At 36.6% G+C, this 26,752-nt stretch overlaps 2 protein-coding genes across 13 annotated transcripts in view; both read right to left on the reverse strand.

Annotated features, from left to right (window-relative positions):
* LOC113068554 (gephyrin-like) overlaps nt 1–26,752 on the reverse strand; it is a 1,122,288-nt gene that overhangs the window by 625,377 nt on the left and 470,159 nt on the right. The gene's annotated exons all lie outside the window — the stretch shown is intronic.
* On the reverse strand, nt 851–23,979 carry LOC113068562 (phosphatase and actin regulator 1-like). 10 transcript variants are annotated; one of them, XM_026241330.1, is made up of 13 exons: nt 23,390–23,975; nt 14,689–14,853; nt 14,534–14,614; nt 14,356–14,463; nt 10,941–11,141; nt 10,633–10,867; nt 10,313–10,485; nt 10,050–10,206; nt 7,360–7,415; nt 7,223–7,284; nt 6,948–7,088; nt 4,575–4,651; nt 3,073–3,576 (listed from the first exon to the last, which is right to left on the reverse strand). In XM_026241330.1, exons 1-13 carry the CDS (start codon nt 23,502–23,504, stop codon nt 3,561–3,563), a joined length of 1,587 nt encoding a protein of 528 aa, XP_026097115.1. In that variant the 5' UTR covers nt 23,505–23,975; the 3' UTR covers nt 3,073–3,560. The 10 variants fall into 10 exon arrangements, with proteins under 10 accessions (XP_026097108.1, XP_026097113.1, XP_026097111.1 ...); XM_026241324.1 differs by lacking the exon at nt 23,390–23,975 and adding an exon at nt 17,116–17,831; XM_026241329.1 differs by lacking the exon at nt 23,390–23,975 and adding an exon at nt 17,116–17,831 and having other exon boundaries at nt 3,074–3,576; nt 14,356–14,460.

The following is a 26,752-nucleotide window of genomic DNA, read 5'->3' on the forward strand; positions in this document are numbered from 1 at the left end:
CCTGTGATGCGCAGCTGAATTTTCAGCATCATTCCTCCAGCTTCAGTGTCACATGTAACATCAGTCGATCACATGATCATTTAGAAATCATTCTAATATTCTGATTTATTTTGAGTGTTGGAAACAGTTCTGCTGTCTAATATATTTGATGAAGAAAAGGTTAAATTAAAAAAAATTCTAATAATATATATTCTAATAATATATTTTACTAATAATATATACTTTACTATCACTTATCAATTTAACACATCCTTGCTGAATAAAAGCATTGATTTTATTTTTAAAAAAGGAAAAAAAAAATACTGACCAGTAGTGTATATTGTTATTAAAAAATATTTATATTTTAAAAACATAGCTTTTTTTTTTTTTTTTACTTTTTATTCATCAAAGTATCCTAAAAAAGTATCACATGTTCTGAAAAAATATTAAGCAGCAGAACTGTTTCCATCTTTGATAATGAATCATCATATTAGAATGATTTCTAAAGGATCATGTGATAATGATCCTAAAATTCAGCTTTTCATCACAGAAATAAATGATCATTTAAAGTATAATAAATTTAAAAACAATTATTTTAAATTGTAATAATATATCACAATATAACATTTTTTTCTGTGTTTTTGATCAAATAAATGCAGGCTTGATGAGCAGAAGAAACTTCTTTCAAAAACATTAAAAATAGTAATGTTTCCAAACTTTTGCTCTGTACTGTATATATATATATATATATATATATATATATATATATATATATATAATATAAAATAACATTTTTCCACAAATGATGTTGAATAGAAAATGAATAAATAAACCCAGAAAATACCTTTTTCTTCATGTTTTCATGCACTCAAAGCACTCAGATGCAGCAGCTGTGTGTGGTCGGTCTTTTATTAGGTTGTTTTACATGAGAATCTGCATTCATCATTCAGGAGTGACATGCTGCTCTCTTCCTGCGCTCTCGGAGCCAATAGCAGCAGCGGAAGAGAGGAACCTAACGACTGGAAACAGAAAACACAGCAATCATCCAAAACATGACGACAGTTCGCTTTACACCCTGGTGGCGCTCCACACCTGCATGAATTCATATGACTCTGGAAAAGTGCTTAAAAGTCTCTAAAATCCCTTTAATCACCCACTGGAAAAAATAAATAAATAACATAGGTTTGAAACAAATGAGGGCGAATAAATGTGTTTGTTTTGGTGAACTTGTCCTTTAATGCCCTGCCAATGTGTTCAGTATCAAAGTAAGTTAAAAATATTTATAAATAATATATTAACATAAAAACATCGCAGCACACATTATTAAAGTGGTAACACTTCACAATATGGTGAAATTTGATCATTTATGAACTAACATTTGTTCGTTAATAAAAATACAGTTGATCATTATGTTAATTCACAGTGCATTAAATAATGTTAACACATACAACTTAATTTAAAAAAAATTAAAGTATCAGTAAATGTTACAATTTATATTGTAAAATTATTATTTTTTTATTTTGAATAATTTTCGTATAACTTGCATTTGTTAACATTGTTAATATTATTACTATTATTATTGTAATAATTCTTTGCACTTACAATGTTAATTTCAACAATAGACATTTTTAAATTAAATGTTGTTTATTAATATAATTAAAATAATTAATTTCCCCTAATTTAAAAAAACAACGTAATAATAATAATAATAAAAATTATAAAATAATTACCTGTTGAATATTATTACTATTATTATTGTAATAATTCTTTGTACTTACAATGTTAATTTCAACAATTAATAGACATTTTTAAATGAAAAGTTGTTTATTATTAAATATAATTAAAATAATTAATTTCCCCTAATTTAAAAAAAATAATGTAATAATAATAATAATAATAAAAAATATAAAATAATTACCTGTTGATCTGTACACTTCCAATGTTAATTTTAAGATTTACTAATACATTTTTTAAATTAAACATTGCATTTGTTCACAATAAATAATGCACTGTGCACGAACATGAAAAAAATATTATTAGCTAACAATAAATATTGTAAAAAATAATCCATATTAGCTCACACATTAATGTAAACAAATGTGACCTCACTGTAAATGTTACTGTAACTATTTCTGTATGATCACTGAATAAAATACAAAAAAGAAAATTAATGCAACGGATTATTGTGAGTCGCTTGACTGTTTTGGTTTTGTTTTAAACAACGTGGTGCCCTGAAAAGTGGGCGGAGTTTAAATGTTCGATCACATGACCTGCCGAGCACCAATGAGACGGAGGAGGAACTAGAACCTGGTTTGAAAACACTCAACAGGACTCGTGAACCAATCACGCTTTAACACATTATTGCTCTGATCTGTCACTCAACCGTGAGTCAAGATCGCCTCCTGTGATTGGTCAGCAGTGTGGGCGTGTCAAACATTGCTTTTTTGTTATTGGTTAAAGATGTTCATGGGTTTTAGGACTTAAAACTGCACAAACAGCCAACATCATGGGTTTGATTCCCAAAAGAATAAAAATAAATATATCAATGCAATGGATAAAAGTTGTCTGGCAGATGCATACAAGCTCAAATTAAACTGGAAATATGGAATTAAAGGAATAGTTCAGCCACAACTGAACATTTTCTCTCCCTCATAGCATCCAAGATTAGGATGAGTTTGTTTCTTTATCAGATTTGGAGAAATTGAATCACTTGTTCACTGAAAGTGAATGGGTGCCGTCAGAATGAGAGTCCAAACAGCTGATTAAAAAAAATCACAATAATCCACACCACTCCAGTCAACCTCACTAACACTTATTCCAGTGAAAAAGTCCATTGAATACTTGTTTAGAGCTGTTTAAAAAGTGCTTGATCTGTATGGATTTCTCTCCTGATTCAGACCAGACCACTTTTTCACTGGAGGAAGTGTTATTATGGATTATGGACTCATATTTGAGTTAAAAACAGCTCAAAGCTGGATTTGTTTCAGCATGTGGAGTGCTATAGATTATTGTGATGTTTTTATCAGCTGTTTAGACTCTCATTCTGACGGCACCCATTCACTTGCAGTGAACAAGGGACGGAATTTCTCCAAATCTGACGAAGAAACAAACTCATCCCAATCTTGGATGCTCTGAGGGCGAGGAAATGCTCAGCAAATGTTAGTTTTTTTTGACGAACCGTTCCTTTAACACATTTTAGTGTGTAATAACGTGGTTTGCACTCGTTAGAAAAAGTATTTTCCCTTGTCTTCTCCATTTTTGAAAACATAAAGGACTGGAATAATTTCTCAGCTCCAAGTAGAAAATCCACTACATCGTCTGCTGCATTAAAAACCATTGCCAGAAAAAGAAAAAAAATAACAACAGCAAGAGAAATTAATGAAGAAGAGCACGTAATAGATCAGAGTTTTTGTCCAAATATACAGAAATATCCGCCGTCAGACAGATCGTCAGCTCGTCCGTGTCCACACGCCGCCGGTGAAGAGTCCAGAGGATCTGCGTGTGATTCCTGATCAAAAGTCTGTTCAGTGTTCATTAAAGAAGAACGCCTCTGAACCAGAGACAGAGTTCACTGATGGACCCTAGGGCCGGTGAAACCTGCCGAAAACACAACACCGCTTCAGAATCACAATATATGCACGACGCCTGTCCCACAATGCAATCTGACAGAACTCAGATCTGCATTTTTAACAGAATCAGTGCCAAGAGTGAAGCCATGTTTAATCAAATGTCTTTATGCTAAATATATGCTACTGTTTAGAAGTTTAGGTTGTTGTTTTTTTGAAGCATGTTCACCAAGGCTAAATTTATTTGATTTATAAAAAAATAAAAACAGTAAAAATTGTGAAATATTATTACAGTTTAAAACAGCTGTTTTCTATGTGAAAATATAATAAACTGTAATTTATTTCTGTGCTGCACAGCTGTATTTTCAGCATCATTCCTCCAGTCTTCAGTGTCACATGATCTTCAGAAATCATTTTCTGCGATCGATTTTATCTTTCAGGATTCACAGATGAATAGAAAGTGGGAAAAAACTGTTTATTTGAGCGAGCAAAGGCATTTATAATATTGCAAATGCATCCCTCTTGAATAAATGTTATTAATTTAAAGAATAAACAGTGTATAGAAAATCAATAAAAATATAAAAACATAAATATAACTTTTAAACAAAATAATACATTTAACTGCATTAATAATACTACTTTAATGTAAAAAAAATTGTACATTATATATATATATATATATATATATATATATATATATATATATATATATATATATGATTATAGATAGATGAAAATACACAGTGTTCATTAGAAAGTTAACACAGTTAAACAAGTTTTAATTACAGTAGCTGATTGCTATATTTGTAATTAATTAAAATGAGCATGTTTTGAAATAGTTGGCTGGAAATGGACAAAAAAGTAAACAAAGTATAACACAATAACTAAAATAAATGCAGTAAATTTCTTCTGAAGTGAATAACGCCTGTATTATCAGTATTGGGAATCAGCTAATAATACTGAATCATCATTAGCACATTAATGAGGGACAGAAGCCTGCTGTGGTCAGATGTGTTTGTGTGTGTTCACCTGGTTAGATGTCGACTGGACTCGTGCACCTCCATCTCTGAGCTTTTGAACTCGTTGAGCTCTTTGCGTATGGCGGCCTGAGAGAGACAAATCACACCGGACTCAAGATCCATGAACATCAGCAGATCCTCCATGTTTCGACAGCGCAAAGATCAGATTCTCCACTGTATCCTGCTCTTGTTTTCATCCTTAAACTAGAAGCACTTTATTTAATCAAACGTGCTTTCACTACATCTCTCCTGAATGTGTGTTCGTCTAGGACCGAAAGTCTAAAGAAAAATAAGTAAATAAAAACTTTTTACCAGTTAAAAATTTTGTTTGTTACTCTTTTTTTTTTTTTTTACTCTTATTTACTCTTTTTGTGTGCGCTTGTTTTGAAGGATTGCAAAAATCACATTGTGGTAATATAATAGTAATGTTTATTATGATTATAAAACTATTCCTAAAACTATCTTTAATAATATGATTATACTGTAAAATAAAAAATGAGCATAAAAAAATTTGAATAGGCAAAATATGTATACAATCTTAAGTTTAACTATATAGTGTGTGTATATAAGTTGTGAATATAAAAAAAAAAAAAAAAATCCTATTTTTTTCAGTTGTTCTACTTTTTTTATTTAAATTTTAGTTTAATTAAATGTGTGGACATTTCTTTGTTGAATTAATGTAAATTTATCAATTTATGAGCAATTTCCTTCCAATGTACGTATGTAAGCGTGTATGTATGTATTATGTATACACACACACACACACACACACAGACACAGACACACAGACACACACACACACACACACACACACAGACACACACACACAGACAGACACACACAGACACACACAGACACACACACACACACAGACACACACACAGACACACACACAGACACAGACACACACACAGACACACACACACACAGACACACACACAGACACACACACACACACACAGACAGACACACACAGACACACACACACACACACACAGACACACAGACACACACAGACAGACACACACAGACACACACACACACACACACAGACACACACAGACACACACACACACACAGACACACACACAGACACAGACACACACACACACACACAGACACAGACACAGACACACACACACACACACAGACACACACACACACACAGACACAGACACACACACACACACAGACAGACACACACAGACACACACACACACACACACACACACAGACACACACAGACACACACAGACACAGACACACACACACAGACACACACAGACAGACACACACAGACACACACAGACACACACACAGACACACACAGACACACACACACACACAGACACAGACACACACACACACACACACACACACACAGACACACACACACACACACTGTTCAAAAGTTTGGTATCAGAACTATTTTTAAAGTATTTTACTGGACTTTCTTCGGCTCACGAAGGCTGCATTTATTTGATCAAAAATACATGTAAAAATGTAATATTGAAATATTATTATGATGTAAAATACAATTTTTCTATTTTAAAATACTTTAAAGTGTAATTTATTTCTGTGATGCTCCGCTGTATTTTCAGCATCATTCCTCCAGTCTTCAGTGTCACATGATCTTCAGAAATCATGAAAATATGATGATTTATTATTAGAATTAATCAATGTTGTGTTGCCAAATATTGTTTTTTGGAACCTGTGATACTTTTTTCAGGACTCATTGATGAATAAAAACTTAAAAAGTAGAGCTTTTATTTAAAATAGAAATCTTTTCTAAACAATAAAAACGACAGTTTTCGGTCACTACATTTCTTTTTTTTGGGAGAAGTGAAAACTTTTATTCATCAAGGATGTGTTAAATTGTTAAGAAGTGACTTATATGGTTAGAAAAGATTAACATTTCAAATAAATGCTGTTCTTTTTAACTTTTTATCCATCAAAGAATCTTGAAAAAAAGCATCTTGAAATGTTTCCAACATTAATAATTCTAATAATAACTCGTCATATCAGAATGACTTCTGAAGAGTCATGTGACTATTTACACTGGAGTAACGTTGATGGAAATTCAGCTTTGCATCACAGAAATAAATTATATTTTAAAGGATATTAAAATAGAAACTATTATTTTATATAGTGATAACATTTTACAAGATTTTACAAGATTTTCTGTATTTTTTGATTAAATAAACACAGCCTTGATGAGCATAAGAGACATCTGTAAAAGTCTGATCCCTGTACTGATCCCAAACTTTTGACTTTTGTAGTGTTTTTTTATTTTGTAATTCTTCTACTAACAATATAACGTTTATGTCTTTAAAAGTGAAGCATCAAGCTTTTATTGGATGAGCCGAGTGTGATGGAGATGAACCTTATCAGCAGCAGTGAGTCTGGTCCAGGGTTTGTCCGCGCGCCGGTCGTAGTCCTGAGCTTCTGCCACCTCCACGTAATCACTGAAGCGGATGAGGATCTTGGCCTCTCGGAGCTCCTCCACGGTGGGCCTCTGACTCAGCTGAACACACACACACACACACACACACACACACACACTCCTGAAGACGTCGTGTAACTCCAGTCGAATGTGTGCCATGACCCAGAAGATCTGGCTGCTGTAAGAACAGTTCGGGGCAGATCTCGTGCTCTCACCTTCCTGGAGAGCCGTTTCTTCAGCTCACGCTTCTCCTCCAGCTCCTCCTGCTCGTTCCGCGCTGAACGAGAGAGAATCAGACACTCAGACATCATGCTTTCCTCATGAAACTCATAGTGCAGTGTGTGAGACGTACGTTTGAGGATGTTCCTCTGCTCCAGCTCTTCTGCTGACGGCCTCTGGCTCAGACGACTGCAGACAGATGCATTAAACGCATTAAAACATCCTCATCTGAGAATAAAGCATGCATTGCTTTAATAACGGCATGTGCATATTATGTTACGCTATTCACGCCGGTTATATTTTTAATTAGAAGTATTATTTTTGCAACGAAGTGGAAACATTTAATATCGTAATGCATTTTCGCTTTTAAAAGATATATAAGAAATCAAAGGAATGAAGGCTAGTTACAAAAACAATATTAGAAATAAAGTGTAAATTTTTTCTAAATTGAGATTAACGCATCATCTGAAAGCTGTATGTAATCTTTCCACTAATGTGTGGTTTGTAAGGATCAGACAATATTTGGTCGAGATACAACTATTTTAAAATCTGGAATCTGAGGGTGCAAAAAAAAAATCGAAATATTGAGAAAATCATCTTTAAAGTTGATCAGATGAAGTTCTTAGCAATGCATATTACTAATCAAAAACGATGCTTTGATATATTTATGAAAGGAAATTTACAAAGTATCTTCATGTAACATGATCATTACGTAATATCCTAATGATTTTGGCATAAAAGAAAAATCAATAATTTTGACCCATAAAATTTATTTTGGTTATAAGCAGAAATAAAATAAGTTTAGGGTTTTTATATATATATGAGTGCGTGTGTGTGTGCGTGTGTGTGAGTGTGTCTCTGTGTGTGCGTGTGTGTGAGTGGATGTCTGTGTCTGTTTGTGTGAGTGTGTGAGAGTGTGTGTGTGTATGTGTGTGTGAGAGAGACTGTGTCTGTGTGTGTCTGTTTGTGTGAGTGTGTGAGAGTGTGTGTGTGTATGTGTGTGTGTGAGAGACTGTGTCTGTGTGTGTCTGTTTGTGTGAGTGTGTGAGAGTGTGTGTGTGTATGTGTGTGTGTGAGAGACTGTGTCTGTGTGTGTCTGTTTGTGTGAGTGTGTGAGAGTGTGTGTGTGTATGTGTGTGTGTGAGAGACTGTGTCTGTGTGTGTCTGTTTGTGTGAGTGTGTGAGAGTGTGTGTGTGTGTTTGTGTATGTGTGTGTGAGAGAGACTGTGTCTGTGTGTGTCTGTTTGTGTGAGTGTGTGAGAGTGTGTGTGTGTATGTGTGTGTGTGAGAGACTGTGTCTGTGTGTGTCTGTTTGTGTGAGTGTGTGAGAGTGTGTGTGTGTGTTTGTGTATGTGTGTGTGAGAGAGACTGTGTCTGTGTGTGTCTGTTTGTGTGAGTGTGTGAGAGTGTGTGTGTGAGAGACTGTGTCTGTGTGTGTCTGTTTGTGTGAGTGTGTGAGAGTGTGTGTGTGTATGTGTGTGTGTGAGAAACTGTGTGTGTGTGTGTGCTCTTGTTTTTGTATCATATCAGGACACAACTCTGTATAATGACATGGGTATGACACAGGTATTACAAGGAGAGGGTGACTTATGAGGACATAACCCATGTCCCCATTTCTCAAAACGCTTATAAATCATACAGAATGAGTTTTTTTGAGAAAGTAAAAATGCACAAAGTTTCCTGTGAGGGTTAGGGTTAGGGGTAGGGTTGGTGAAGGGACATAGAATATACAGTTTCTACAGAATAAAAACCATTACACCTATGGGATGAACACACTTTACACAAAAACAAACATGTGTGTGTTTGTGTGTGAGTGCGTGTCTGTGTCTGTGTGTGTGTGTGTGTGTGTGTGTGTGTGAGTGCGTGTCTGTATCTGTGTCTGTGTGTGTGTGTGTGTGTGTGTGTGTGTTAGTGGTGGAAGATTCGTTCATTTTCAGTTCGTTCACCAAAATGATTCGTTCAGAATCGTTCAATGATTCATTATGTGATCATTTCTTCGTATTAAACAAAATATGCAAAAAAAGAGTGTATTATGTGTTATGTCTTTAGTCAAAGAACGTATTCACTTGTTACAAAAAATAATCAGGCTTTATTAAAATGTGTGTATAATCGCATTCAATATATAAATTCTAATTAAGTTGTTTAGATGAAAAAAGCACAAGGTTTTCTTGCCTAAATAGCATTTTAATTGTTTGGTCAGACAGTTTGTATATTATATATTCACATTCATCAATCGTGGATTAAACGTGGAGTTGCTAAATATCATAACAAGCGTATGTGCACAGTACTGTACCTTTGCATTTTTCGAGATTGGCATGCTAAATGGCAGACTAACCCGGTTTACTCTCATTCATTACGTTCACGAACAAGATAAGCTATGTACCAGTTCATTTCATTCACGAACGACATGTATCCGTTCATTCAACTCGTGCAAGAGCGACATGGGTATCAGTCCAGTCATTTAGTTCACGAACGATAAGATCTCGTTCAGACTCATAGAAAGAAACTCGTTTATTGAAGGGCGTATTCGTTCACTACATTGAACAAATCACATGCTCTGTCACATCTCATACTCTAAAGCTATTGGCTCGAGGTTGAGTAATTCTTTGACAGGATGAAATACCCGGTTCACCGAGCTGCGCATGCGCTACTAATAGCGCCGCGCTGCTGTGGAGGGAGGAACTTCACTGAACAGTGGATTACGTGAACGAGAACGATTCGTTCACCTAAAAGATTGGTTCAAAAAGAACGATTCGTTCACGAACGACACATCACTAGTTTGTGTGTGTGTGTGTGTGTGTGTGTGTGTGTGTGTCTCCTCACCGTGTGAGTTTGGTGCCGATCTGTTGTCTGGACTCTATCCGCTCCTGGTCACTCATCATGGGTAGGATGTTTTTATCCTCCAGTTCTCTCTTCGACGGCCGATTGCTCAGTTTGATCGCCAGGGAATCTTTCCGTAAGATTCTTAAAGCGAGTGTACCTGCACACACACACACACACACACAATGAGAGTTCACGTTAACACATACTGTACACACACTTACACACACAAAATCAAATGCTGGATTTCCCGTCAGATATCTCACTTGTAAACAGCGAGTCGTCATCATCCTCATCTTCCTCGTCCTCTTCCTCATGCATGCTGAAGGTGTGTGTGATGAGTGTGTGTGTGTTGGCAGGAGTTTGGTGCATTGAATCTCTGTTCTCCTTCTCCTCTTCCGTCTCCATCAGGACAGATGGCACGGCCTGCAGTACAGAGCTACACACACACACAGTTATTTTAGTATGTCTTGAGTGTGTGTTTCTGTGAGTCTGTGTGTGTGTGTGTATGCATGCAAGTCTGTGTGTGCGCGCGTGTCTTTGTCTTTGTGCATGTGTGTGTGTGTGTGTGTGTGTGTGTGCTCACCTCTCGAGTCTCTGCATGGTGAATGCGAGGGTTTTATTGAGCTCCTCTATGATGCGGCTGGGTGGGTGCAGTGACAGCGGGAGCGTGGCGTACTGATGCGGGTGCAGGTGTGTGAGCGTGTGTGTGTGTGCGTGTGAGCCCTGGGACGGCAGGCATTTGAGGGGAAACGAGGGCGCCGGCTCACATATCATCACTTTCTTTGGAGGGAGGGGTGGCGACAGTCGAGCCAGCGTCTCTGAAGAACAGAAGAGACAGAGGTTAGTGCTGTGTGATGGTTTAGGTGAGAGTCGGAGGAGCGCAGGCGTCACCTGTCAGATGGTTGGGTATTCTGCTGTATGGCTTCGGTGGTAAGGCAGGAGGCTGTCTCAGTGACGACGGCCTCATGTGAGTGATGTCAGCGCTGTTGCTAGGCAACGGCACGGGCTTCACAGGGGGCGGGGCTTGAGATGGCTTGAGATCCGAGAGACACGCCACGGTTTCACCACACGACTGGACCTCGGAGAACGACACTGGAGCACAGAGAGAGAACAGCACATCATTTACTATTATCATATGTAATATTATTTTAGTAATTAAAATATTTATGAATATGCTTGTGTATAATAGGGATGTAATGATTAACCGCGAGCTGGCTGAAAATCGATTCAAATATGTGATGATTCAAATCGGTTGAGATGCTAAACAAATCACGATTCATTTAGGGGTAGGAGTTTATATGAGTGTGTGTCTGAGAGGAACTTACTGTCTTCAGGAAAGTTAAGATGGTAATATTTATTTTAAACTTATTTTCAGTGTTAATGAGTGCTTTGTTTACATCGGTAACCAAGGAGACGCTTCAAGCTCCACCTACTGCGGTGTTCACGAGTGATTTGTTTACAGCGGTAACCAAGGAAACGCTTTAAGCTCCACCTACTGCGGTGTTCACGAGTGATTTGTTTACATCGGTAACCAAGGAGACGCTTCAAGCTCCACCTGCTGCAGTGTTCACGAGTGCTTTGTCTACAGCGGTAACCAAGGAGACGCTTCAAGCTCCACCTGCTGCGGTGTTCACGAGTGATTTGTTTACAGCGGTAACCAAGGAGACACTTCAAGCTCCACCTGCTGTGGTGTTCACGAGTGCTTTGTTTACAGCGGTAACCAAGGAGACGCTTCAAGCTCCACCTGCTGCAGTGTTCACGAGTGCTTTGTTTACAGCGGTAACCAAGGAGACGCTTCAAGCTCCACCTGCTGCGGTGTTCACGAGTGATTTGTTTACAGCGGTAACCAAGGAGACACTTCAAGCTCCACCTGCTGCGGTGTTCAGGAGTGCTTTGTTTACAGCAGTAACCAAGGAAACGCTTTAAGCTCCACCTGCTGCGGTGTTCACGAGTGCTTTGTTTACAGCGGTAACCAAGGAGACACTTCAAGATCCACCTGCTGCGGTGTTCAGGAGTGCTTTGTTTACAGCAGTAACCAAGGAAACGCTTTAAGCTCCACCTGCTGCGGTGTTCACGAGTGCTTTGTTTACAGCAGTAACCAAGGAAACGCTTTAAGCTCCACCTGCTGCGGTGTTCACGAGTGCTTTGTTTACAGCAGTAACCAAGGAAACGCTTTAAGCTCCACCTGCTGCGGTGTTCACGAGTGCTTTGTTTACAGCGGTAACCAAGGAGACACTTCAAGATCCACCTGCTGCGGTGTTCAGGAGTGCTTTGTTTACAGCAGTAACCAAGGAAACGCTTTAAGCTCCACCTGCTGCGGTGTTCAGGAGTGCTTTGTTTACAGCAGTAACCAAGGAAACGCTTTAAGCTCCACCTGCTGCGGTGTTCACGAGTGCTTTGTTTACAGCGGTAACCAAGGAATGCTTTAAGCTCCACCTGCTGGCAGAGAGTGAATCTGCTTCTCGTTCAGCTCGTCTGATGTTTCGGTTTCATACAGATATTTTTTATGCAAAGTTTTACAAACCTGAATTCAAATCATTCTGTTTTTGCTTCAAATTTCGAAACTATACAATCTAATTTAAATGAAAAATTGCTCATGTTGCATGCATGCAGCATCTTTGTTTGGATCGATTTCAATTTCACAATGAAACGTGCAGCATTTTATCCAAGTTTTAAATCTCAAGTTTTAAATCTCATTTCTTTAAAACCTTAATCGTGAATCGAATCGTGAGTCGAGTGAATCGTTACATCCCTAGTACATGTGTGGAGCAGAAATTATTTCTCCACCACACTCCAAGCATTCAATAATCACTCCGCTTTAGATCCACCTTCGCTCCATGACGGAATTTGCGGCTTAAGTATTTCAGTATGTTTGGAAGGATCACAAATGTCTTTTCTAAACTTCTAATAAACGGAAAATAAATGCACAATACTAAAAGAACAGATTTATTGGAACACTACAGTTGTTGGCCCAAGCCTGTGTTAAATGACTCACTTGTCTGTGCAGCGTCTCTCTACTATGGTGAAGAGGGTTGTAGTTACTTCAGAAACAGAAAGAATATGCTGCAACTTTCCGTTTTTGAATCACAGGACAGCGTTGACAATTTTCTGAGCTCCTGACGGTTTCTATGTGTGTGTGATCTGTGTGTTACGTGCTAGCTTGTGTGTTGTAGCAGGCAGCACATTCGATAAGAGCGGAGATTAGTTACTGTACCTGTAAATTAAACTGTTTAAAACATGAATTCAGCCAATCAGCATTAAGTATCCACATGCACTCGTCCGTCACCATCGATATAACCTTCACATTCTTTCTGATTTGAGTGACCCACGTATCTGTCAATGATGTGTATTCTTTATCAAATGCTGTTCTATTATGGGCTGTTGGCATTAACTGTGCTTGTGATGGAACGACTGAAAACCACGACTTTCAAGAAAATCCACTGCTCACATATACATACATAGATACACAAATTTTGAAAACTATTGTATAATAAGAACTATTATTATTACCAATGATTGAGCAGCAAATCAGTGACACTGTCTGAAGACTGGAGTAATGGTGCTGGAAATACAGCTGTGCATCACAGAAATAAATTACACTTTTACAATTTATTACAGTGGAAATCGGCTATTTTAAATTTTAATAATATTTCAAATATTTTAATGCATTTTTGATCCAATAAATCCAGCCTTGGTGAGCAAAAGAGACTTCTATCAAAACCATTATAACATTTTGACCAGTACACACACACACACACACACACACACACACAGACTAAAAATAAAGTAAAAACATCATTATGTGAATATATAATAAAATGTAATTTATTTCTGTGATGCTCCGCTGTATTTTCAGCATCATTCCTCCAGTCTTCAGTGTCACATGATCTTCAGAAATCATGAAAATATGATGATTTACTGCTCAAGACACATTTCTGATTATTATCAATGTTGAACACAGTTGTCCAGCACAATAATTTTGTGGAAACTGCTTTTTTCAGGATTCACAGATGCATAGAAAGTTCAAAAGAACAGCGTTTAATCGAAACCGAAATCTTTTGTAACGTCAAAAATATTTTTACTGTCACTTTTGATCGATTTAATGCATCCTGAATAAAAACATAAATGGTACTGACTCATAACTTTTGAAATAACCTCATTAACATACACCTGCCCTCATTTGCATATCTATATGGTTCCCGTAAAACATCAGCGTGAAATGTCTTAAAGGTACAGTAACAGAATTAGCCTCCTGTTTTTGGTGACGATATGAGTCCAGCTGTGTTGGATGTGGACAGTAACGCACCTGTGGCTGTGACGCTGGCGTCTGCAGACTCTGACACTGGACTGATGACCGTCTGTCTGTCCAGCTCACTCACACACACACGGCCGCCGTCAACGCTGACCTCCTCTACTGACACACAGATCAAGAGCTTTCCAATAAAGCAATTCAGATCCCGTCTAGTCCAGCATCTCTTTCTTACCTTTCTCATACACTTCCTTCAGCACGCCTCTCTTGATGAGCTCTTCTCTGCTCTGACGCGTCGACATCTTCCTCTCCAGCACTGTCAATCATCAACCACACGCTTAGAATTTAAACCAGTGCGTCTGCAGGTGTGTTGGTGTGTGTGTGTCTTACCTGCGGACGTCTGCTTGAACGTGTCGCTCTTCTTCTTTCTCCATTTCCACGGTTTGAAGAGTCGTCCCAGACTGGCCAGTTTGCTGCGTCTGCGGATCGGAGGCGTGTGCGTCCCGGGAACCAGCGAATCAGAGCGCATCGCCGCCAGACGCTCCGCCCCCTCTGCTGAACACACACACATGGGACGTTTGCAACCCCATAGAGCTGAGCTGACATGAAGACATAAAGCTGACATAAACTGATGTAAATATGAGTCTGTGCTCTATATCTCCAGTAATGTGTGAGATGTAAATGATCCGCACATATAACACAGTGACTGAGAGCTGGAGAAATCCAGGCTCCTCAGAAGATGTGAGATGTTCTGGAGGCTTGTGAAGATCATTCCTCCGCTGAGGAACAGTGAAAGTAAAGCTCCTCAAAAGATCCTGAGGATCAGATTTGAGACTCTAAAACATGATTGATGGAGAATCAAGTAAAGCTGAGCTGCTTCAGTCCAGGAAGAGTTCATCTGGAGATATTACTGACCTTATTCTGACCTTTACTTGATAAAAACCAGGAAAGATTTCACCGCAGAAGGACATGTGATGCCTGAATTATTCCTTTAAAATCAAACCGAAAATTTGAACTTGTAAAATTTCCAGTAAGAAATAAAGAATCAAGGTAAAACCGAACAGTAATAAGACGAAAGTGCATAAACTAACTTTTATAAATCTCTTCAAACACCTTTAGGATCAAGTGACTGGAAAAATCTAATGCAACCAATTCAATAATCTTCAGGAGAAATGACTAAAACAGAATCTCTCTCTCCATTTAGTCTTTAGACCTTTTTTTTAATTACTTTTTCCATTTGGTAACTCAATAAAACTGGGCAGAGGCATCAATTAACATTCATTCTCTTCGATTAAGGAAATACAGAGACGAGTGTCACACGTATAAAGTGTGCATTTCTAATCCCATCTTCTCAGCCCAGGAGAATGATCTTCAGATATATTTGACATCAGCAGAGCTTTCTGCTCACATCTGCGTTATAATAATCCACTATTTATTTCATACAGTGACTCGTATGGTCCCTTACTGACTCTAAAGTGTGGAAAAACATCCCCTAAGAGTCCAAGTGCTGTATCTGAGTCAGCAGGAATTACATTTCCGACACAAACTTCTGCGTTTATTGATTTTTACTTGAAAATGGGAGCAAGAAAATTAAAGGAATAATTCACCCAAAAGCTTAAACTTGCTGAAATGTGCTCACCATCAGAGCATCCAAGATTAGGATGAGTTTGTTTCATCAGATTTGGAGAAATTGCGTCACTTGCTCGCTGCAAGTGAATGGGTGCCGTCAGAACGAGAGTCTAAACAGCTGCTAAAAACATCACAATAATCCACAGTCCATCAGTTAACATCTGGAGAAGACAAAAACTGAAACAAATCCATCATAACATGTTTTTAATTTCTAAAATATGAGTCCATAATCCATAATAACACTTCCTCCAGTTAAAAAGGGTTCTGGTCTGAATCAGGAGAGAAATCTGCACAGATCAAGCACCGTTTAAACAGCTCTAAACAAATATGTGTCTGGATTTTGATGTGAGAGACAACAGGAGACGCACTTTTTCAATGAAGGAAGTGTTATTATGGATTATGGACTCATATTTTAGAAATTAAAAACATTTTATGCTGGATTTGTTTCATCTTTTTTTCTTCTCCGGATGTTAACTGATGGACCGGAGTTTTCAATAAACAAATCAAACAGCTGATAATTCGACATTTTAAATAGAATTTAAAATAACATATCTAATATATTTTTATATAACTTGTTCAATGTATTTCTTAGTTAAATTGTTTACATTATATTTTTTTATATGTAGAAGTAATATTAATTTAATATGATGTAACATCCTGTTGTTCATTTTAAATTAAAAAAAGACTCATATTTTTTGTTTACAAAAATAATAACATTTTATTGTAAAAGTACATGCATTGCTTTGATGAATATATATAAATAAATAATAACTTGTTAATTCCAAAACCCATATAGTATTTTAAAATAAAGGTTCTTACTGTATATGGTCGGTGATTTAATTCTTTTTTTTATCTACAGTGAATGACACCAAGGCAATATTACAGTATCTACAGTAGCTTGTTATCAGATTAGTGCAATAAAAAATTGCCTTAAATGTACTGGAAATATTGCAAGTTTAAAAAAACAACAACAATAAGTTGGATAATAAATTTCATTTGAAATCATACTTTATATAAATGTTATTTGTATGGGAAACAATATATTTTACACACACCCACACATGCATATATGTATATAATGTATTTTGTTTTTTACCAGTAATGTAATGTCAACTTAACTATTTAGAAATTAAATAAGCCAAATAAACGAGAAAAAAAATAATAATAACCGGGCCCGGTTTCACTCACCGTCCCGGATGTCATTCCCGCGGCTGCAGTTACTGCAGATGTGCTTGATATGACCGGAGATCACAAACGGTGTGTTGTTGTTACCGGGGGCGGCGGGCTGCCGCAGTCTGACCAGGTTAAAGGCTCTCCGTTTGCGCGGTTTCTCTGCGGACGATGACGATGATAACGATGAAGAAGATGACGTGTCCTCCCGAAACCGAGATGTGATCCAGGTCCCGTGCGCTCCAGTGAATGCGGGACCCGCCATGAGCTCAGGACCGACGGTTCCGTGTCTCTCTGTCACACCGCGGGAAGGCGCGGAGATCGAACGGAAGAGCGCGTGCATGAGCCTCACCGATCATCCCGAGCCGTGCGAATCGGGTTTATATCACAGACCACCGACGCCATGCGCAAAACGTTTGGCCCACCTGAGTATAACCGTGTACACTCACACACACACACACGCGCGCTGAGGTAATCCACTTCAGTGTTTTCTTTAATATACCGCGTCTATAAACCAACCGTCACCGGTCTTTCTTGCGCATATTCAATCAAGTGCCTGCCGCAGATTTGTTTATCATAAGCGTACGGATGCGCCTCTCGGTAGTATCTCTTCAAATTCATCAACGTGACGCAATGCCTTGAAAATACCCGGACCGGAATCGACCGTTAACGGGAGCAAACTCGTCGATCCTACTCATCCTACTCAGCGAGAGCTTGTCTAATGAATATTAATGACCGAGCGTGACGTTGGTCCCGCGGGCTTATTCGATTGGAAGCTGAAGGCTTGGCTCATAAATATTAATGACGCAGCTTGACCAGGCCCACTTCATTGGAAGGCGATGTTTATACTTCAAAGGATACGCTCATAAATATTAAATCGACCAGTAGGCATTTAAACAGCAGTTAACGTCTATGTTTGATTTTAAACAATTTTAAATTAAATTACATCTTTTTTATGATAGTGTGTTGCCAAGCAGCGTGAGCGCAAAGCCTTCATCATAGTATTATTTTCGCAGGCCACACAGTCAGATCCACACCGGATCTGCCGAGAAACCACGCCTACGTCACCGAATTTCGAACGGTGCCGCACCGCTAGAGGCTGCGGTTACTGGAACCCGTAGGCTACTAAAATAAAAAATAATAACAGTGACCATTTCCCCAAAGACTGAATGCGTCCAACGCTGCTTTATTATCTCTAATGCATAGAAAATTATGTAATTTAACATCTACATCATGACCTTATATAGCCTATCAGTTCCTACCATATAGACATTTAACATACAGGTTATTTTTGTACAGATTTAACTGTTTAGTCGCCACGGATTCTGCCCAAGTACTGTGGTAAAAAAATATAGTTTACTGTAGCAGTAAGGGAATGTAACCCATAATGCAAAAGCACACACACACACATTTTTTAAACGTTTTCGAATATAGACACACACACACACACACAAATATTTTTAAAACATTTAGCAAATATTTATTATTATTTTTAAATAGCCTATATCCTACTTTTTTATATTATTTTAAATGCATTAATATATTAAATATATTGACACGTCATATCTGAAGAAAAACATTTGTTGTTTATGTGTGACAACAGATTTTCAATATAAATAAATAAATAAATCTTACTTTACAATGTTCTAAAAATTACAACTTATAAGAAGCCTATGTAATAATAATAATAATAATAATAAATAAATAAAAAGTAAAAATCCTTGCCCCCAAACTGATTTTGAAATAGATTTTGGTTTGTGTAAGTTGAAACTAAATATATTTCCACTTTCAAAAACGTATTTTATTCAGCTTCACTGTTTACAACATATATTAAGCAATTATTTTAAATATATTTAGGTCACTTCAGTTTTAAGATCCTCTGATTTCTGATTTCTCAGTTCCCCCAGAAGAGCGTGAGGAACATGTGCAGATGAAATATTATCCAGAATAAGCCAAAGCATGACTCACATGCTGGAATGAACATTCTTTCTCATGCCTTTATCCTAAAATCTCCAGCAGATGGCAATCTCTGGCGCTAATTCTGCTCATGAGAAATTGAACCTCCACATGACTGATTGTGGCATGTGTGACTTTAATCATATGTTTGTGTGTTCGCATGTGTGTCTTTCTCTTGCATCTGGGTTTTCATTGTGTGCACAATGCTGTATGCATAAAATGTGTGTGTGTGTGTGTGTGTGTGTGTGTGAGAGAGAGAGAAAATCAGGTGAATTTCACAAAATAATAATAATAAAACATGACAAATTAGCAAAATGTAAAAAGAAAAAACGTTTTTTAGAACCATTAGTATTTTTTGCATTTCCATTCATTATAACTTTACACTCAAACTCTCATTTCTGACATAAAAAAATAATAATTAATTTTTCTATAATACTGCAATAATAATAATAATTGAATTAACATTGGTCAAAATGGATTAAGGATATTAATATGCATGATATATCTTCCATCTCCTTTCTAAACTAATGTATTGACATTAGGTCTAAAATAGAATATATACATATTTAAATATAAAAATATAAATTTATGCATTTAGCAGACGCTTTTATCCAAAGTGACTTACAGTGCATTGCATTCAGGCTAACATTTCTTACCTAATAAATATTATACAATTAAATATTTTCACACACACACACACACACACACACACACACACACACACACACACACACACACACACACACACACACACACATACACACATATATACATATATACACACACATACACAAGGTTTTGTAAAATGTTTTAATGTTTAATTTAATGTTTTTCTAAAATAGAATATATATAATAATTTGGGTGAAATTTGACTTTTATGTTGTTTATTGTATATATTTTCATAACTGTCTTTTTTAATTTACTTTATTTATTTATTTTTATTTCCCTCTTAATTTTTGTATTTTGTCTTGGTTTTGTAAAACGTTATTGGGAATAATGTATGGAAAACCAATGATGAATGTGAAATTATCTTATGTACTATATGTGACTTGACCTAACAGATAATAACAATGAAAAAAATAAGACAGAAATAATGAATGAATAATTTTAAATTGTGTAATAAAACGGCATTTCATTTGAGAATTACTAATAAGTATGAGAAAAAAATGGAAAAAAGAAAAACAACTGATGGGAATATTATATAAAATAAATATTATATATATATATATATATATATATATATATATATATATATATATATATATATATATATATATATATATATATATATATATAATAAAAATTCCTTTATACAGAACCATTGCCTTCTTTGGGTTAAAATGTGACCTGGATGCATACTGAATACATTTACCCAATTACCTCATATATGTTCCTGGGAAAACTTAATTAGCTTAATTTACTAAATGACTACAAATGCACACTAATTTGCCTGAATGACAGTATTTAAAGCACAAAGCGAAAGATGGTCATGATGATCTGAACAGCCGTGAGGCAGAACCAGTGTTTTGTAACTCATCCTTCAGCTTGACGCATAGACAAACAGTTTAATCCATGATGTTATGCAACTGTATCCCCATAACACACACACACACACACACACACACACACACATAGCAGTAATACATCTGACATTCTAGCACATGCTTCAGTGATTGGCTCATTCTGAGCAGACACACACACGGATGTGGGGACGAGGCAGCAGTGTGTGTGTGTGTGTGTGTGTGTGTGTGTGTGTGTGTGTGTGTGTGTGTGAGAGTATCAGATGAGTGTGTGTTGTGTCTGGACTCTCACAGCATATCGATCCATCAGCTCATTCAACCACAAGAACAACACAGCAGCGAAATATACTACCACTTCAGCAGGGTTCTTATTTGAACTGAAACTACAACTAAAACTGAAGTTACACTGGATATATATTAATAAAAAAACGAAAATATAAAAATGTAAGCCAATTAAAAATAAATAATGTAATGGTATAGGAAATAATACTACTAAAACTATTTTAAAAATATATATAAATCAGAAAAATTATATAATAAACAAAGAAAAACTTAAACATAAAATAAGTAGAAATTTAAATGCTAAACAAAATTATTTAAACTTAAATTTAAATTAATCTGAAAACAAATATATAATAGCCAATTCAAAATATTAATAAATACTATAATAATTTAGAAACAATACTTCACTGGATATGAGATTTTAAAGTATAAAGTATGAAAAGTGTAAAAAATAAACACCACATCCACAACTCAGATGACTTATCAAATAAAGTTTGAAAAATGTAAAGTTTGTGAAATTGAATTTAAATTTTATCGCCATGATTCAATTCTATATTGGGTAATAATTTCGCCGTTATTGCATATATGTTGGGGTGAGATTTTTCAATGTAAACAGATATATTTACATTAATTAAACACTATTAAACACATTTATGAGCACATAACCCTACCCCTAAACCTAAACATTTGTTGATATAAAACAGAATATAAGTAGACAAAAGAATCACCAGCAATCTCCGTTAGCTGTGACTGTACTTTTATTTGTCTGTTGATGTGATTTTAATTGTTCAGAAGTGTGTATGTTTAGGGCAGCATTAGGGGCTCCAAAATATCTATGAGAGAATACATGTATATGAATTGATTTCTATTTTGACGAATGCATTCAAACAAGCAAAAATTACTCTAGACAAACATTTGTGTCTTTTTTTATCGCTGAAGTGTGTTCATTTCGTCTGCATTCTACTGTACGCACGTAAATGTACTTTCCCTTCAGCCTGAGGCGTATTCATTTCACTTTTGGTGTGAAAAGGCTTTTATATTTGCCAAAAATAAAACTTTTTATTTTAAAAACAAACAAGCAAGCCCTGTCCCGATTTAAAAAGTAATGCAAATGCAATGCATTCCTCATTTTATTTTTATATACTCATTTTACATTCTTCATATTATCATTCTAGAAAAAACATGCACTTACTAAAAGTTAAAGTACTTAAATGACTAAAACTGCAGATTTCTATCCTGATTCAGATCACTTTCTCATGTTATTATGAATTATGTATTTGAGTTAAAAATGTCTTAATGCTGTATTTGTTTCAGCTTTTGTCTTGTCCAGATGTTCACTGATTATTGTGATGTTTTTATCAGCTGTTTGGACTCTCGTTCTGACGGCACCCATTCACTTGCAGTGAGCAAGTGACGTAATTTCTCCAAATCTGATGAAGAAACAAACTCACCTACATCTTGGATGCCCTGAAGGTTTCAACAAATGTTCATTTTTGGCAGAACTATTCCTATTAGATTTGAGATCTGCGATGGAGATGTTCAGCGTTTGAATTCTTCTCGATTCCTCACACAATATAATGCACGAGTCCTACAGATGAGTTATAGAGCTTAAATAGAGGATTAATCACCACCTGCTTCCACTGCATGGAGAATAAAGCTCACGCATCTCCTTTTGTGTATTAATCCAGTCACACAGAGATCTGAAATATAATGCCGCTAATATAAAGATCACGTTTGCTCATAATCAAGGTATTATCTGGAGCATGAGAGTAAGTATTGAAGTATTTTTGGACATTTACCATGGTAATATTGGGATTCTTTGAAGTAGCTTGGAGTAAATACGGTAAATAACATGGTAGCTTGGATTAATTTGGTACCATATTAAAACACATGTCCCACTGTATTCTTTAAGCACTGTGAAAGTGGGTCATGTGTCTAATTATTAAGTGCCATAGTATTTATTTTTTATCACACTTTACGATAACATACAACAAAGTACTGTACCATATGAATATCCAGTAACATGTTAATACCATGTTTTTGGACACACACAATGGTAATATTGATGTCCCTTGGTGTAAATAAGCAGAATGTAAATATAATGGCACATGTGTATCTGACAATAAACCTACTGTGAGATTTGATCCAATCACTCAGAACCAGAGTATTACTGTTTCTGGACACGGTATAATCATCCAGTGCCATGGTAATACCATGTTTTCAGACATGTACCACTGTAATATTGGAATTCTTTAAAGTAGCCTACTTTAAAAGTCAATACCTTAGTGGCATGCACCATTTTTAAAACCTTTATTGTAATAATTTAGAACCATGCATGTATTCTTTAAGTGCTGTCTATATGTTAGTCGCTCTTTATTAACATTTTGGACACTTATATGGTAAAGCACGTGTTTTTAGACAGGTACCAGACAGTGTAATATCATGGTATTCTTTACTTGGAGTGTCATGCATCCAATGATAATTCAGTAGCATGGGGTATATGACAGTAGCATGGTATTTTCTCCCACACGCACCTGTCTGTAATGTGTAGGACAGCCTGGTTTCGGTCAGGTACGGTGTGTCGCTCTTGGATCGGGCTCTTCTGATGGGCCGCCGGTCCACATCCTCCTGCTCGGGCGCCGCCGCCATCGCCACCAGAGCCGCGGGACCCCCGGTGCAGCCCCCGGTAACGGCGAGGGACAGTCACGGTAGAGACGCGGAAGAAGAGCGCGAGCGGGGGGGGGGAGGGATGGAGACTCCTCCTCACACCGTTAACCGATCAACCGAGTCGACGCACGCGACACAGAAGCGCGCAGACCGTCAACCGCATCCCGCCCTGATGCGGCACACGGACGAACGGAAACATGTAGAGCGCGTGGAACACTACTACCGTTACGAACCGGGATGACGTGTTCGGCACGGAGAATCTGCACCGATGCGGCGGGGAGCGAGGGTTCCTCACGCGTTGCACGCGCCGGATCTCATGTCACACGCATGTAGATGTAGTAAACACCGGGGGGGAACGACACCGATCTCCGTGCAGCAGATGTGACGTCACCAGCGCTGATCACTGCTCCGGAGCTCTTCACCGGTCTACGGTTTCGAGCTGACTCATACTGAACGCTTTTCCATTGCAAAATACAATTAAATAAACAAACACAGTGGTGCAAACTTAGATGCATGATAAAATAAAAATGCAAAATAAAAAAACGAACTGTATACATTTTGCATGTTTTTAGTTTGCATGGTTAATCATTAATTTCAGTGTGCTTTTATACGATTAGATTTTTAAAAAAAATGTTATTAATGTAATGCAAAAGCGTAACATGTTTTTAAGAGTTAAGGGGAACTTTGCAGGCAAAAACAGTTTTTTCATGCGCCTGTCAATTTTTAGATTTTGGGCTTTTTAGCTTTTCATAAATAGTTTTTTCAGACTAATGGAAAGAAAACATCCAAAAGACACTGTTAAGTATTTATTTTATAGAACTTTATCTATTTGTGTCAGTATTTTACATTTTAAAAATACACAGTTTTCCTGCTGTTCAAAGTATTTTCTGAATTATGAAGAGACAAAAAGATACTAATATGTAAAAAAAAAATTAAACAAGAATTTTGAAATTGACTTCATCCAGTGTTCAGATTTTTGTACTAGAAATGTATGCAAATTAGCGCATATTTAATTATATAATGCATAATTTGCATATTTAAAATAACATTTTCGGGTTTGTGAATCATTTGAGTCATTTTGGGAGTTCGGAGCGGTTTCGCGGATCATTTGAATCAGTTCGAGAGTTCGAAGCGGGTTCGCGAATCATTTGAATCAGTTAGAGAGTTCGAAGCGGGTTCGCGAATCATTTGAGTCAGTTCGAGAGTTCGAAGCGGGTTCGCGAATCATTTGAGTCAGTCCGAGAGTTCGAAGCGGGTTCGCGAATCATTTGAGTCAGTCCGAGAGTTCGAAGCGGGTTCGCGAATCATTTGAGTCAGTTCGAGAGTTCGAAGCGGGTTCGCGAATCATTTGAGTCAGTCCGAGAGTTCCGCGAATCATTTGAGTCAGTCCGAGAGTTCGAAGCGGGTTCGCGAATCATTTGAATCAGTCCGAGAGTTCGAAGCGGGTTCGCGAATCATTTGAGTCAGTCCGAGAGTTCGAAGCGGGTTCGCGAATCATTTGAGTCAGTCCGAGAGTTCGAAACGGGTTCGCGAATCATTTGAGTCAGTCCGAGAGTTCGAAGCGGGTTCGCGAATCATTTGAGTCAGTTCGAGAGTATTTGAGTCAGTCCGAGAGTTCGAAGCGGGTTCGCGAATCATTTGAATCAGTCCGAGAGTTCGAAGCGGGTTCGCGAATCATTTGAGTCAGTCCGAGAGTTCGAAGCGGGTTCGCGAATCATTTGAATCAGTTCGGGAGTTCGTAGCGGCAGGGGCGTAGCCATCTTTTCAGAAGTGAGAAGGACAGATATTACACACACACACACACAGAAACATAAAACATTAAGATATAACATTTCTGTAATCTATATAGCCTACCAGTCAACAGTTTTTTAACAGTAAGATTTTTAATGTTTTGAAAGAAATCTCTTCTGCTCACCAAGCCTGCATTTATTTGATCCAAAGTACAGCAAAAACAGTAATATTTTGAAATAATTTATACTGTTTAAAATAACTGTTTTCTATTTGAATTTTAAAGGTAATTTATTCCTCTGATCAAAGGTGTATTACTATTTTCCAGCATCATTCCACCAGTCTTCAGTGTCACATTAATCAGAAATCATTATAATATGATGATTTGCTGATTATCAATATTTAAAACAGATGAGTTCATTTTTTTCAGCATTCTTTGATAACTAGAAGGATCCACAGATCAGCATTTATGTGATTTAAAAAAAATAAATTATAGAAATTAATAATTTTATTTAGCAAGTATTCTTTAAATTGATCAAAAGTGATGATAAAGACATCATTTTACAATGATTTGTACATGATTACAGAGATTTCTATATAAGATAAATGTTGCTCTTCTGAACTTTCTATTCATCAAAGAAACCTGAAAAAATTATACTCCGTTGTTTTCAATATTATCTTAATACAAGGTTTTTTGTTTTTTGTTTTTAGCAGCAAATCAGTATACCAGAATTATTTCTGAAGGATTGTGTGACTGGAGTAATGATGAAAAAAAAATTAGCTTTGAAATCTCAATAAATTACATTTTGAAATATATTAAAATAGAAAACAGCTATTTTAAATAGGCTAGTAAAAATATTTCAAAATTTCAATGATTTGCAGTACTTGGATCAAATAAATGCAGGCTTGGTGAAAAGAAGAGACTTCTTTAAAAAACATTAACAAGCTTACTGTTCAAAAACTTCTGACTGGTAGTGGATACTATAGGCAACTTTAAATTTTCTCTAATCTCTAGCTTTTAATTGGCTTAGAAATATATAACTGCTGGACAATAACAAATATTGATTTGTTTATAGCCTACTACAAACACTTTTTTATCACATAATAAGGCAGAATAGTTTCTATACTGTAATAAATGCTATGTCAATTAGCACTAAATTGTTCATATACTTTATTTATCACCTGCTGGAGATTTTTTTTTTTTTTTGGATAAAAAAAAAAAACCCTGAAAACAATTGTTTTCATGCAGCGATAGGTGGACGCTTTCTGCGCGAGAGCACCCTCTGGCTTCGAGTATGAATTAAACACACACACATACACTGCAGGAGTGTTTAGCGCTCCGTGATGTTCATTTCGCTTTCTGGGTCAGAAAAAAACATCAGGTCATTTGCAGACTATCCTGTTTCTTTGAGTTTAAATCTATATTTATTCACACCAGCTCTTGAAAACCTCTATACTAACACACTTGCCCGAAAAAGTACGGGGGACGAATTTCCGTGATA

The sequence above is a fragment of the Carassius auratus genome, linkage group LG45M (genome assembly GCF_003368295.1).
Source record: "Carassius auratus strain Wakin linkage group LG45M, ASM336829v1, whole genome shotgun sequence".
NCBI classification, from domain to species: Eukaryota; Metazoa; Chordata; class Actinopteri; order Cypriniformes; family Cyprinidae; genus Carassius; species Carassius auratus.

What these genes read in the sequence shown, in the direction of transcription:
- LOC113068562 (XM_026241320.1), bottom strand. Translation starts at nt 17,440, where the DNA reads ATGCACGCGCTCTTCCGTTCGATCTCCGCGCCTTCCCGCGGTGTGACA. An exon ending in GAAGGAAGTGTATGAGAAAG is followed by an intron (nt 14,464 to 14,533) that starts GTAAGAAAGAGA and finishes TCTGTGTGTCAG; the next exon opens with TAGAGGAGGTCAGCGTTGAC. An exon ending in TGACGACTCGCTGTTTACAA is followed by an intron (nt 10,207 to 10,312) that starts GTGAGATATCTG and finishes GTGTGTGTGCAG; the next exon opens with GTACACTCGCTTTAAGAATC.